The sequence below is a fragment of the Callionymus lyra genome, chromosome 5 (genome assembly GCF_982586985.1).
Source record: "Callionymus lyra chromosome 5, fCalLyr1.hap1.1, whole genome shotgun sequence".
NCBI classification, from domain to species: Eukaryota; Metazoa; Chordata; class Actinopteri; order Syngnathiformes; family Callionymidae; genus Callionymus; species Callionymus lyra.
In genome coordinates, this window is record NC_141822.1 from 4767764 (window position 1) to 4782039 (window position 14276).

Consider the following 14276-nt stretch of genomic DNA (forward strand, 5'->3'; position numbering starts at 1 on the left):
ACCCAGGTCTTTAACTTGATCCTGGTTCACTATCCTGGTCCAAACCAAAGTGTTTCACTGATGAGGATCAGCACCTCCAAAAAGATGTGAAGACAGAGAGAAGAACAAGACGACAAACGAGGGATGAGTCGAGATCTACAGTCGTTGAAAACGATGAGTAGAAGAAACTAAACCAGTCGAAAAAGAATCGTTTTTTTTTGTCCATGATTAACTTTTATTCAACCGTTCGTTCACAAACACTACGTCGGGTCCGGATCCAAAAGTGTGACATCACCGCGTGGACCAGAACCGACGTCTAAATCACACAGAAGCCGCTTTTTTTTTTTTTTTAAAACCACGAGTGGTTCGAAGATGTAGCAAAAGTATAAAATACTGCGGCAAGTAAACGGCAAACTTTGGAAGTACATCAGTGACACGAGTGAGTTTTAACGTCTCAAACCTTTTTATTTTACTCTTTTTAAATAATTAAATTCAATCATTTCTGTATTAAAAGGTCGATTTTGTTATAATAGAATTCAAAAAATACATTTTCTGAATATTTGTTTCAGTTTCATAGACTTTTTTTTAAAATTCAATATAAAAACGTAGATATAATTGACTAACCTTTCAATATAGAAATCGTGTCACTGATTTACTTCCGTACGAGTCGAGGCCGAAACCCAAATGTCGACGTGAGACGGAAGCGTGTTTTTGCCTCCGTATGGCTTCCACTTCCTGTGGCCTCGTGCGAAGGAAACCGACGCCTCGAATACTTTACACGGTGAAGCTAACACCACCTCAAAGTGCCCCCCAGACCCCCCTAGAACCCCCCCCTCAAGAGTGGACCGCCGCCGTAAACACTTCCACCGAGTAAACGAGTTCCTCTAGAATCTTCGAGACGAACACGCGACTCACTACGACGACTAGTTAAATTAAAAGTGCTATCGGACAGAACGTGTTGCGTCTAAGTTTAAAATACGTAATGGTTACAAAAAGATACGCAAAATCTTCCCATGTTTTCTTTAGAATAGTTCAAAAAATCATTATACATGAGTTTTAATCTTTGACCTTTGAGAAGTTAAAAGTATTCAAGCAGTGAATAGAAACTTTAAAAACAAAATAAAAGTCAGTCTCGCGCGAGCGATGAATCGTTTTTGTTTTTCTTGACATTTAAATCCTGATCCGAGCAGGACCGGGACCCGGAGGAGTCGCACGAGGCCTGCGACCCGGCAGTTTGCATCCCATTAAACATCTTTTTTTTTTTTAAAACCTCATACGACGACAAACTTCATTCCCTTTCGGAGCGAAAACATTTGAGCGAGAAACAAAGTCAAGTTTCTTCATCGAAAAACAAACATTTGTGCGTTTTTTTTTTTTACAGTTTGGATCCAAATAAGCGACACTCGATGTGTGGGATCAGGATCTCGATGATACACTTGATATATTTACACGTACAGAACCTTCACAAGGTTCAACTCCGTCAAAAACACGACTCGGATATGAATTTGTGACGTAAAATATTGAGATTTTCGTGATGGTGAAGAAGAATCTTTGTGTAATAAATAGTTTTTCAATGAAGGAAACGACTCACGTGCTCCTCTGAGTTGTCGTCGTCTGTAGAGATGATTTTTGACTCTAGTAAACAATAACTCCTGGTGGTCCGGGCCCCCCCGCCCCCTCCCAGCCCCCTGCCGTGGATCCGGTCCTGCTCGAGGGGTCTCTGCCGGTCCAAAGTATTTCCAAGTGAAAGTTTGTGTCTCCTGGTCTCTGTACAAGAGTCGGGGTCTCAGTCGAGGGGCTGAGGGTCAGCGATGGGCATGGTGTGGAGGACCTCGTCCAGCAGCTGCAGGGCTCGGTGGAGGTGGATCTCGATCCAGCAGGGGGTCTCCTTGATGCTCTGCCGGGGGTAGTCGGGCCCCCAGCCCTTCACGAAGCTCATCCTCAGGATGCAGAGGCGGCGCAGGTCGTCCACGCCGATGCCTGCAGCCGCCGACAGACCTGCGGCAGGAAGTCATGTCCAATGAACGTCAAACAAGAGCTGCTGTATTATGTTGCTGGAAAATATTTTTTATTTCTAATTTACAATTTAAATATTCACAGTGTTTGTTTTTTTATTCCGGCCTCTAGATGGCACTAGTTGTTACGTTCTCCACAGCTATAGGAACAATAGAACCTTATGAGATGGCTGAGGACGAGAGGATACAGTGAGTCCAGCATCTATGCTGATGTTTGGACGTATTTTGGTTTGACAATACTACACATATATACTTGTTACTACACTATCACAACACCAGAGTCAAGTACTGGACAATACTACACATATATACTTGTTACTACACTATCACAACACCAGAGTCAAGTACTGGACAATACTACACATATATACTTGTTACTACACTATCACAACACCAGAGTCAAGTACTGGACAATACTACACATATATACTTGTTACTACACTATCACAACACGAGAGTCAAGTACTGGACAATACTACACATATATACCTGTTACTACACTATCACAACACCAGAGTCAAGTACTGGACAATACTACACATATATACTTGTTCCTACACTATCACAAAATCAGAGTCAGGTACTGGACAATACTACACATATATACTTGTTACTACACTATCACAACACCAGAGTCAAGTACTGGACAATACTACACATATATACTTGTTACTACACTATCACAACACCAGAGTCAAGTTCTGGACAATACTACACATATATACTTGTTACTACACTATCACAACACCAGAGTCAAGTACTGGACAATACTACACATATATACTTGTTTCTACACTATCACAACACCAGAGTCAAGTACTGGACAATACTACACATATATACTTGTTACTACACTATCACAACACCAGAGTCAAGTACTGGACAATACTACACATATATACTTGTTAGTACACTATCACAACACCAGAGTCAAGTACTGGACAATACTACACATATATACCTGTTACTACACTATCACAACACCAGAGTCAAGTACTGGACAATACTACACATATATACCTGTTACTACACTATCACAACACCAGAGTCAAGTACTGGACAATACTACACATATATACTTGTTACTACACTATCACAACACCAGAGTCAAGTACTGGACAATACTACACATATATACTTGTTACTACACTATCACAACACCAGAGTCAAGTACTGGACAATACTACACATATATACTTGTTACTACACTATCACAACACCAGAGTCAAGTACTCGACAATACTACACATATATACTTGTTACTACACTATCACAACACCAGAGTCAAGTACTGGACAATACTACACATATATACCTGTTACTACACTATCACAACACCAGAGTCAAGTACTGGACAATACTACACATATATACCTGTTACTACACTATCACAACACCAGAGTCAAGTACTGGACAATACTACACATATATACTTGTTCCTACACTATCACAACACCAGAGTCAAGTAATCGTCAATACTACACATATATACTTGTTACTAAACTATCACAACACCAGAGTCAAGTAATCGTCAATACTACACATATATACTTGTTACTACACTATCACAACACCAGAGTCAAGTAATCGTGTACCCGGATAAGGTTTAAATTCACAACAACTAACAATTACTCAGTCACGGTGACATGAACAGCAACATAGACGTAGAATTTAAACACAGTATTGTACGATCCAATCAGCCGTCACTAAATACAGTGTGTAGAAAGGCATCATGGGAGTTTTGTTGGCACCATAAGTAAAGAGGTCATTAGTGATCCCGCAGAAGGTGTTACGGTGAGAAACGACTGCATTAACAATGTTTGTCTACATTGAAAATCACCGCTTGTTTGAAGGACTTCACCACCAACACGAGCACCGAGAGTCGCTGGAGAAACTCACTGATGGCTGGAGCGATTCCTCCCACGGATCCCGGTCCAGGAATGTTTCCCGCCACCGCCGCCGCCTGAGCAGCCGCCGCCGCCTGAGCCGTCGCCGCCTGTTGCTGCATCTGCCGGTGGCACTGACGCAGGTCGAACACCTGAGACACAGCAACACATTCAAACTGAGGTGGGATGTTCCACACACTGATGCTCTGTTGATTTTTAACCATTGGTTTTATTAAATACATTTTAAAAAATACATAATATTATTATAATTCAAATTATTTTAATAATTGAATATCCAAAAAATAATTTTCCAACTTAAATACCTAGAAAGGAGCTTTACAAATAACTGTCAATTATTTACTTACTTACTTTTAAATTCATTACAAAAAATATATAAATTCTTTATTTAAAGTATATACTTTATTGAATATTGTTTTGATTGTTTAAGCACTTTGTGACCCTGGTCTGGAAAAGCGCTATATAAATACAAATTACTTACTTAATAATTGAATAAAACAAATAAATTCTGATTGGTCTAGAAAAGCGCTCTACAAATATTACTTACTTACCTAATATTCTAAGTAAAATAACTTGAAATTAATTTCTAAATGTAATCCCTTATAACTCAAAGTCTTTTGAATTCAATATAAAAATAGTGCCAACATTAACATCAAACTTTAATCCAACAGGGCGACACTGTTACACAAACATTTTTATATTGAATTCAAAAGACTACAAATTAAATATATAAAAGGGTATTTTTGAATAATTGGAATTACAATATCAAACTGTGTAAATAATGTAGTTAATTTCTAAAATATTAAAATGCATTTTTAAAATATATTAAATATAATATTTAATTCAATTATTTTAAAAAGAAACACAAATGCATCCCCACATTATTAAGTATTCAATTAAAAATATAAATATATAACATAATATAAAAACCTTTCAATATATAAATGATTAAATTAAATCATTAACACACATGAAGAAACAGAAAGCAAAACAAAGAGTTAACATTTTAAATGTTAAATTCAACCACTGAATACTGTGATGACATCGATATATCTCCATTTATAAAGATAAGTAAGTAAGTTATTTTTATGTATATAGCGCTTTTCCAGACCAGGGTCACAAAGCGCTTAAACAATCAAAACAATATTCAATAAAGTATATACTTTAAAGATCAAGATAAAACTGATAACACAACAGGAGTTCCAGAAAATCAAGGAAAAGCCTGAACAAATAAAAACGTCTTAAGATGTTTCTTGATAAGAAGCAGAAGTTAATGATATCGACGATAAGATCAAAACTGATGTGAAGGAAAAGGAATTAGTTTAGGTGAAGGGCAACAAACACTTAAATAATTAAGATAAATCGAGCCTTTTGTACCAATAAATAATATAATATAAATATACATGTAGTTTGGTTTGGACTGGTGCACCAGAACATCTCGTCACTCCCTCCTCGACACGTTCTCCTAGCTCACCTTGATGTAGGCGCTGGGGTAGATCTTGTGAACGGCGTCTCCTGGGGCGCGTCCAGCCTCTCGGTCCAGGTAGTAGCTCTGCACGAAGACGGCGTGATCGCTCAGGCAGCGCACCCACACGTCGCCCTCGCCCTTGCACTCCAGCTGCACGCCCTTCCCGATGTGGAGCCTGAAACATGGACGATATGTCACCGACTTGAACTCGCGCTACCGTGGTCTGAGCGAGGTCCACCTGGCTCGCTCGATGTTCTCCGTCCGGTGGACGTTGCTCAGCTGACCCAGGCAGAAGCGGTCGCCCCCCGAGGGGTCCACGTATCCGTCCACGGTCACGATGGGACAGGTGGACGGCACCTTGAAGGTCTCTCCCACCTGCACGTCCATCTCGAAGTAGGCGATGGAGCACCAGTACTCTGGCGCTGCCACGAAATGAGACAAAAAAAAAAAAACACAGACGGCGTCAAATGAAAATCTTGACAACTTGGTGTTCGGGTGACGACGTAAGTTTTTCAAAGCTCACCGGGATGATTGGATATGGGCGGCTGGAATGCAATTTCATTGGTGACTGGCCCTGTGAGAGGATGACAACCACAGAAGTGAGACAAAACAAATATACAAAATATGTGCAACACAAAACCTAAGAAAATCTTCATCGTCATCTTCAGACAACAAGACCAGACTTTAAAATATGCTGCGACAATTGAAATAATTAACGTATTTTCCGGACTATAAGTGGCAGTTTTTTTCATAGTTTGTCCGGGGGGCGACTTATACTCTGGAGCGACTTATGTGTGAAATTATTACCACATTATTAGCGGTATATCATTTCACATGTTATTTTCACACTAAACCACAAGAGGGCGCTCTAGGCCTGTGTTGATCATTTCCACGTAGAAGAGGAAGCATCTTCTACCTCCGGAGTTAGTTAGTTGTTTAAAAGTGACACGAGGATGAAGAGTTATTTGGAGTTACACGGATGGTTTGGTAAACTTGTTAGTTATTTATGCTATAGTTCTCTGAATAACTCTTCATATGTTATGTTAACATACCAGGTTCTCACTTCATGTAACGTAACGTACAATTATTCTGTTGTTGCCTCTACTTTTATTTTAAATTGTCTTTCAAGATCACATGTCTGTTCTTGGTGTTGGATTTTATCAAATAAATTTCCCCCAAAAATGCAACTTATACTCCAGTGCGACATATATATGTTTTTTCCTTCTTTATTATGCATTTTATGGCTGGAGCCACTTGTACTCCAGAGACACTTATAGTCCCGTAAATATGGTAAACTGTTTGTTTTTTTCTATCCTCAACATCTTTCAACTTCATTCAAGCTTTAGGTTTGACATGAGGACAGAAGCAAAATGAGTTTAGACGAGTCAGAATATTTTTAATTCAAGCATAAATCACTGACTTTAACCTTATGTTATCCTACCAAGAACTTCAGATCAACTAGTTTTCAATCTATTTCAATCAGTCTCTACTGACTTTTTGACCATCAAGATTCTCAACATATTAGCTGGTTATCATTTAAAAAGGGGGAAATATTTGACTTAATTTCTCAAGTTTTTGGGAAAATCTTCCCTGAATCAGAAATCCTCTGCATATCAGTAAGTAAGTAAGTAAGTGATTTATATTTATAAAGCGCTTTTCCAGACCAGGGTCACAAAGCGCTTAAACAATCAAAACAATATTCAATAAAATATATACTTTAAAGGTCAAGATAATACTGAGAACAACACAGGAATTCCAGAAAATCAATGTCATCATAGAATCAATATGTAGGCGGTAAAACACAGTCATGCAAAGTGTCTGTGAGTTTACGACAAAAGCACGGACTCAAAAAAACACACAACACAACCACACAATGCTTGGACTCACAGTAGTGTCCTGAGTGCGGCATGGGTGGGTGGTGCTGGAGATGACCGTTCTGATGCGGAGGCACCGCAGGAGTGAAGCTGCTGTTCCGACTCCAGTTTGCGCTTGGATCTATGAATTAAAACATTTAAAAATGTGTGAGATTTAGTGGTTATACAGAGAAATTCAAGAAATGTTGAAAAGCTGATCTCAGGCTCTTTTATTTGTTTGATTATAGTGAAACATCAATTATGTTTTGAGAAGAAATACGAGTAAAACTTGTGTAATATATATGTAACTTATACCAGTTGAAGTACCCGGCTTTACATTTTTGTTTGATACAAAAACTTTGCAAAATAATTTCAATTAAAAATGCAGAAACATTACTAATTAAGTTTAAAATGTCACTGTGCCTTTAACATGTAACATGCATGCCACTTAAAAGGCAATTAATTCAAAGTATTGAATTTAGAACAAGTCATCTTTAAATTATTGGGATTAAAATACCAAACTACGTGTAAGAAAATACTTTAATTTCGGCAATATTCAAATATTTTAATCAAACTTTTCAATGAAAATGCATATTTCTTTCAATATATACATTATTGATTTCAGTCAAATTAACTCAATGCTTAAAAAACGACGACAAACTTTCGTCGTTTGAAATGTTCAACTCGACCAAAAACAACTAAAATAGCTCAGCATCTCACTTGAGGGTCCAGCGCTGATGGAGGAGAAAGCCGAGGTGGAGGCGGAGCTGCTTCCCTCCGCAGGAGGAAGCAGAGCCGGGCTCCTGAAGGGCTCCTGAGGGCCCGGTCTCGACGGAGGATGCTGGATCGTTTGCAGGTGACTGTCCGTGCTCGAGTGAGATTGCTGGTTGTCATAGTCGTATTCATCCTTCACCATAAGTGGTCCTGGAGGAAATAATTTTTAAAAAGTTAAGTCATTTTCTACTACCACAGTATCAACGTTTACATTTTTTCTACAAGTAACCAACGCTTCCAAACAACTTTCTATCACAGTTGCGCTATATGACCACCAGAGGGCTCCGTCTTAAAACACCTCTGTCTTAATCCCATTAACAGCAAAGCTTTTCCAAAAACAAACAAAAAACTTGAAGAGCCACTTTAAATATGTCCAATACAACAAATAAATCACAGAACATTATTTACAGTATTTTTCAGACTAAAAGGTGCACTTTAAATCTTACTGACCTTGAACAGATTATATGTGGTACACATCGCTCAAAAATCTGTGCAAATGTTGGCAAACTAAGAAGACAGACCAGACCGTGAGTCTCCATAGTATTACTCCCTGATGCTTCGTAGTATTACTCCCTGGTTCTTCGTAGTATTACTCCCTGATTATTCATAGTATTAATCTCGAATCTTCGTAGTATTACTACCTGATTCTTCAAGGTTTTACTCCCTAGTTCTTTGAGGTATTTCTCCCTGGTTCTTCGAGATATTACTCCCTGATTCTTCGTAGGATTACTCCCTGGTTCTTGGAAGTATTTCTCCCTGATTCTCCATAGTATTACTCCCTGGTTCTTTGTAGTATTACTCACTGATTCTTCGAGGTATTACTCCCCGATTCTTTGTAGGATTACTCCCTGGTTCTTGGAAGTATTTCTCCCTGATTCTCCATAGTATTACTCCCTGGTTCTTCGTAGTATTACTCCTTGATTCTTCATAGTATTACTCCCTGATTTTAAGTAGTATTACTCCCTGGTTCTTCGTAGTATTACTCCCTGGTTCTTCGTAGTATTACTCCTTGATTCTTCGTAGTATTACTCCCTGATTTTAAGTAGTATTACTCCCTGATTCTTCGTAGTATTTCTCCCTGTAAATATTGACACATGTAAAGACACCATGTATTGTACTCTAATAAAAAAATGAATGAAAGGAAATGATCTATAAAAATAAAATCTCTCACCAGAACTCGACAGTGTCAGTCCAGATAGATCTGAAGAACAGAAAAAGAAACCATCACTTGAAAACAAACCATATATACACAACAAATAGCCATGGTGTTTAAGGGGGGTGTGTGTATTTTATCATAATTGGGTTTTCTTAGTAAAAACAAAAGCTTTAGAAAACCTTAATGGGCCTAAAAGACATCGTTACTCACCAATACCTGGGGAGACGACTCTCTCGTAGTGGTACGGATTGACACAGACATTGTCACATTTGAGGTCGAAGGCATACTGGCAATATTTCACGTGTTTCAATTCATTCTTGTGTAGGTCAGGCCACCGCCAGAGTCGGGCGTAGACCACGTGAGGGAAACCTTTACGTCCTGCGACCTTGAGTATGGAAAGGAGGTTCATTTATTAGTGGTTCCTGAACAGTTTTTCATACACCGCCGTACCTGAAGACGGCCGTCCAGAGTGCGCTGTATGGTGACACACTTGCTGGGATGAGCGCCGTTGGTGGTGATGGCCGTGATGAGAGAATCCAGCTCGTCCTTCTTCTCCTTCAGCTTCTTCACCAGACTCTCGATCGCTCGCTTGGCGAAGCTTTCGCTCTCCCCTCCCTGGCGGTGGCACATCAGGCTGTGCACGATGCTCAGGCAGGCATCGTTGCTGGTGGGAGTGTTTGTGATTGACATCTCGCTCTATTGTTCCTCGGTTAAAGCTTCCTAGCTCTATTTTTTTAGTCGAAGCTTTAGCAACCTAAAGTGAGAAGAGAAAAGTCAAACCAGTAAATCCCGAGTCAATAACACTAGAAATAGCTTCCAGATTTTGGCAGAAAACGTAATTTTATACAGCATTCTTACATTGCACTTACACATCACATCCTTAATCCCAGGAAAGTGTTTGTGAAATTTCTTGCAAGCTTCATCCATTTAATTTGTTAAATGTTGTGACTTTTTCTAAACATTCTTACCATTACCTGATGACATTGATCAGAACGTAGAATTTGTTAAGTATGCATCAATGTGTTGATCTTGTGAGGCGCTTCCCAGCAAGCGAGTGCATTTGTGACGACTTTTTAAAATCGTTCCTCCCTCTGGATCAACACGAGTACCTGACCATCGGCTTGTGTGGTTTTCCTACGTCCGTATATGCTTTGAGTGCTCGTGTTTTGTGTGCGACAACAAAAAAACGGGGTTGTCTCATGATACCTGCCATGTGTGCGTTCGAGCGGTTGAAGTGTAATTTTAAACCACTTGAAATCCATTTTGTTTTTGACGCTGTGACCCGTTCGTTCAGGACAACTTTTTGTACAAGATAATGTTTCAGGGACGATATTGGTTTCTGCTGATACACACATTGATTTCATGTGTTGACAATGAACCAACATAACATGATTCAACATATAATATTAAATCAGACAATTAAAAAATAAGATGGAAATCTGAATGATCAGCCCCTGTCAAAAAAACAAAATCAATCATTTCTATTACCATTTTATTTATTCATCTTTTTTTTTTTTTAACCAATTGATTTATTATTAAATTATTCTTATTTTCCTTTTTTTGTAGCTCTCATTATAGTTTGCTGCAAATGGGGAACAGATGCAAAACCAGATTGTATTGCCCTGCACTTTTCAAACAATTTTGACCTTTAATAATAATTAGATGATATTTTATTCAAGATAATATTTTGTTTAGAACATGTTAAGTTCACTTAAATAAGCTCAGTAACTGCAAACTCAATTCAGATCGTCAGTACGTTTCACACCATGTCAAACGAGGTTCACCCAACGTTTGTTCTTGGCCACGTCAAGTGAAATGTTATATTTTTAATCGTGTTTGTCTAAAATTAACATTTAAGTGTCGATATCTGCAGTGGACCGTGAACAATGAGCGGTTATTTACATAATAAAACTCAGCATTTAATGATGACATTTCCTGTATTCCTACAGCTAAAGGATGAAAAGGATAAAGGTAATTTATATTCAAGAATTTAAATTTTTTAAACGAACTTGACAATCTACTACATTTCTAATATAATAATGAAAAAAATCGTTAATTACATAGGTTTAAAACCTTTTTTTTACCCAAATGTTTATTTTTTAAATGTAAAAAAAAAAATTGAATGTCTTGCACAAATTACACGATGCCTGGTTCCCTGTTCAGCCATGAAGATAAATGTTGGGACGGAAAATTTAAATTTAATTTACACTTTTTACATTTTGTAAGTTCGCTCTTTGGATTGCGTGCCAAGCTGTAAAGTATTAATTTTCAATCTTTATTTAGATTAAGCATTTTCTAGACTATATGAAAATAAAACACTAAAAAATATAAGGGTTTTCTTACATTTTAAGATTTAAAACTAACATTAAATCTAAGTGATCATGTTTTGACATTTTTAAAGAATTTTCTAAATTTAATTGAAAACATTTTAATGTCAATTAAGGCCTTATTTTTTAGTTTCATAAATGTGTTTTAACACTTTCTTTTAATAACCCTTGGAAACACTGTAATAAAAGAAGCCAGATGATGAGCAAAATGATTGAAGAATATTAAAAATCAAAAACAATGTGCCTCTGACAGCAAATCTGAAAATTGGCTATTTGGGCGAATCCTAACTGTTCAGAAGATGTTGTTTTTGCGCTCGTATTATTAGACGTAAAGAGATTCTAAATATACAAAAAAAAGACGAATATTGAATCGAATACTGTATAAAATCTTATTTTAATGTGCTGAATTATTGCTCTGCATTAGCTCAGCTAGCACGCACGGCTAATGTTAGCATCCCGTTGCTAACCTCAAGAAAGGTAATTAAAACCAAAAAAATGATTAAATATCAGATTTAAAACGGAGAGAATCGATCTCGTAACTTACCGTGGTTTGTTCCGGATGTGTCGTGACTTCTTGTGAAGACAAATATGCCTCGTATTCTCCAAAAAAATAAAGAAGTGTAGAGCAGTGTTAGCTTGGGCTACTGTTATTAGCTGGCTAGCTCATCCGCTATTAGCTTTGCTAAAGCTAAAGCGCGTCCATAAACATTCTGTTTTAATGGCTGATTTCTCTCTAGTTTCCCACTGGAAGCCTTTTGTCCAGAGACGAGGGGGTTCGCCGGTCGCTTTTTATATCGTTTGACTCATGTGTGACAGAAAGTGAGGTGACAGCAGCACGCTTTGCTTCGATGCTAAGCCACGAAAATAAACAAGCGCTCCACCCACATCGCGACGACTGCGCATGCGCGGGAGGATGTGTGTCAGGTAGGAGTTTTTTTTCTTCCGTGCGATGATTCCATACTTCATGACGTCATTACTCAGAACACCGCGTTTATTATTTATAATGAGTTTGTGTTAGAAAAAACAAAAACAAATTAAGAAGGTTTAAATTTAAAACAAGTATTGATGACATTAAAAAATAAGTCTGTTTTTTAATCAATATTTTTATTAGATTTGATCAGCCACGAGCAACTACATTGCAGACACACACACACACACACACACACACACACACACACACACACACACACACACACACACACACACACACATACACACACACGCACACACACACACACAGATATATATATACACTAAAAGGAAAATAAGGGAAAGCATAATCAGAATAATTTTTTATTGCCATTGTTAGTAAAGGTTTACACCAACTTTTTTTTTTTTTTTGCGTCAATACTGCAAACATGAAATAAAAAATATAAAAATACAGTTTTGACTATTAGTTCGTAACATGTGTCAAAAGTGTTTACTGCTGTTGGGAATTAATAATCAAACTATTTCCAGGATTATTTCTATAAATATTATAAAATATATTCTATTTCGTATATTCCCACTGTGAGATGAATAAAAGTTATTTCTTCTTTTCCAAGAAGGTTTTTTTTTCGTCCAGGTCATGATTCGTAAAGTTATTCCGAGAGGTTTCTCAATTAAACTCTTATCTTATTAAGTACTAAACCCATACTCAGCTTTATCGTTATCTAATCTTTAGTAAACACATACAATTTCTGAGCCGCTCTAGTAGAAGAACTCACATTTCTCCTTCAAACTCTTCACTGGCTGCTCTAGTAGAAGAACTCACATTTCTCCTTCAAACTCTTCACTGGCTGCTCTAGTAGAAGAACTCACATTTCTCCTTCAAACTCTTCACTGGCTGCTCTAGTAGAAGAACTCACATTTCTCTGATCCTTCAAACTCTTCACTGGCTGCTCTAGTAGAAGAACTCACATTTCTCTGATCCTTCAAACTCTTCACTGGCTGCCAGTTTCTTTCAGGATCATTTTAAAATTCTGGTTCTTACTTTCAATGATTAACAATCAATCACTTTAGTTTGGATTTATTAAAATACAGTTAAATGAACTGAAGCAAAGTTTAAAATGTAATTAAAAAGCGGGAACTATATTCTTCTTATTTGAAATGACGTTTTTCGATCTTAAATTCACTCCAAAATCAACGTCTCGATTTCTTTTCAGTATTGTTTTTTTCTAATCATTGAATTCAAAGATTCCAATTTTTACATTTTAATTTTAAATAATTTTTATTCTAAATATAATGATTGAAATAATTAATGCATATTTCTGAATTCAATATTTTTTAGTATTCGTAGCCTTTTGAATACAATATAAAAGTGTTACTTTGATAGTACTACCATGATTGGACGAATTATAATGAATATAAAGGAAAAAAAAAAGTTTATTTTATATGTGAATAAAAAATATTTCGTTTTTAATTAAAAATAAATGTTTATCAATATAGATATTATTGAATGATTAAAAACAAATGCTTTACATTTCTATTGAAAAAAAAAATTAAAGTTCCAACATTATGAATGTTTAATTCAACCATTTAATTTTTTATGACACAGAAACGTCTCCATAGGAAACAAACAAAACAGAATTAAGGAATTAAATTCACTGAAATTAAATATAAACTGAGCAAAAAGTTAAAGTTGCAGTATTGTCCTTGTCCAGTGGAGGGCGCCACCAGAGACAAAACAGGTAGAGGTTTAAAGATGCGATCAACTGACCACGACTCTGGTCTCGTGGTCCACGAGGTAGTTTCATCACCTGTCAATCTTAACAAAGGTCCGCTGGCGACTCCTATCGGCCAAGAAGCAGAATACACATAA

The 14276-nt window shown here is 37.1% G+C and overlaps 1 protein-coding gene across 2 annotated transcripts; it reads right to left on the reverse strand.

Moving 5' to 3' along the window:
* Window positions 1-825: 825 nt before the first annotated feature.
* smad4a (SMAD family member 4a) lies at window positions 826-12355 on the reverse strand. Of its 2 annotated transcripts, none has more exons than XM_087790551.1 (11): window positions 12021-12355; window positions 9600-9903; window positions 9366-9534; window positions 9165-9194; window positions 7940-8143; window positions 7254-7361; window positions 5890-5940; window positions 5605-5788; window positions 5373-5541; window positions 3894-4032; window positions 826-1977 (listed from the first exon to the last, which is right to left on the reverse strand). In XM_087790551.1, exons 2-11 carry the CDS (start codon window positions 9837-9839, stop codon window positions 1766-1768), a joined length of 1506 nt encoding a protein of 501 aa, XP_087646677.1. In that variant the 5' UTR covers window positions 9840-9903; window positions 12021-12355; the 3' UTR covers window positions 826-1765. The 2 variants fall into 2 exon arrangements, with proteins under 2 accessions (XP_087646677.1, XP_087646676.1); XM_087790550.1 differs by having other exon boundaries at window positions 9360-9534.
* Window positions 12356-14276: the final 1921 nt, after the last annotated feature.

Excerpts from the sequence above, each read along its gene's own strand:
- smad4a (XM_087790550.1), bottom strand. The coding sequence starts at position 9,839 with ATGTCAATCACAAACACTCCCACCAGCAACGATGCCTGCCTGAGCATC. Across the intron at positions 5,941-7,253 it reads GCCGCACTCAGGACACTACT|GGCCAGTCACCAATGAAATT; the intron begins GTGAGTCCAAGC and ends ATCCTCTCACAG. Across the intron at positions 5,542-5,604 it reads GAGAACATCGAGCGAGCCAG|GCTCCACATCGGGAAGGGCG; the intron begins GTGGACCTCGCT and ends TCCATGTTTCAG.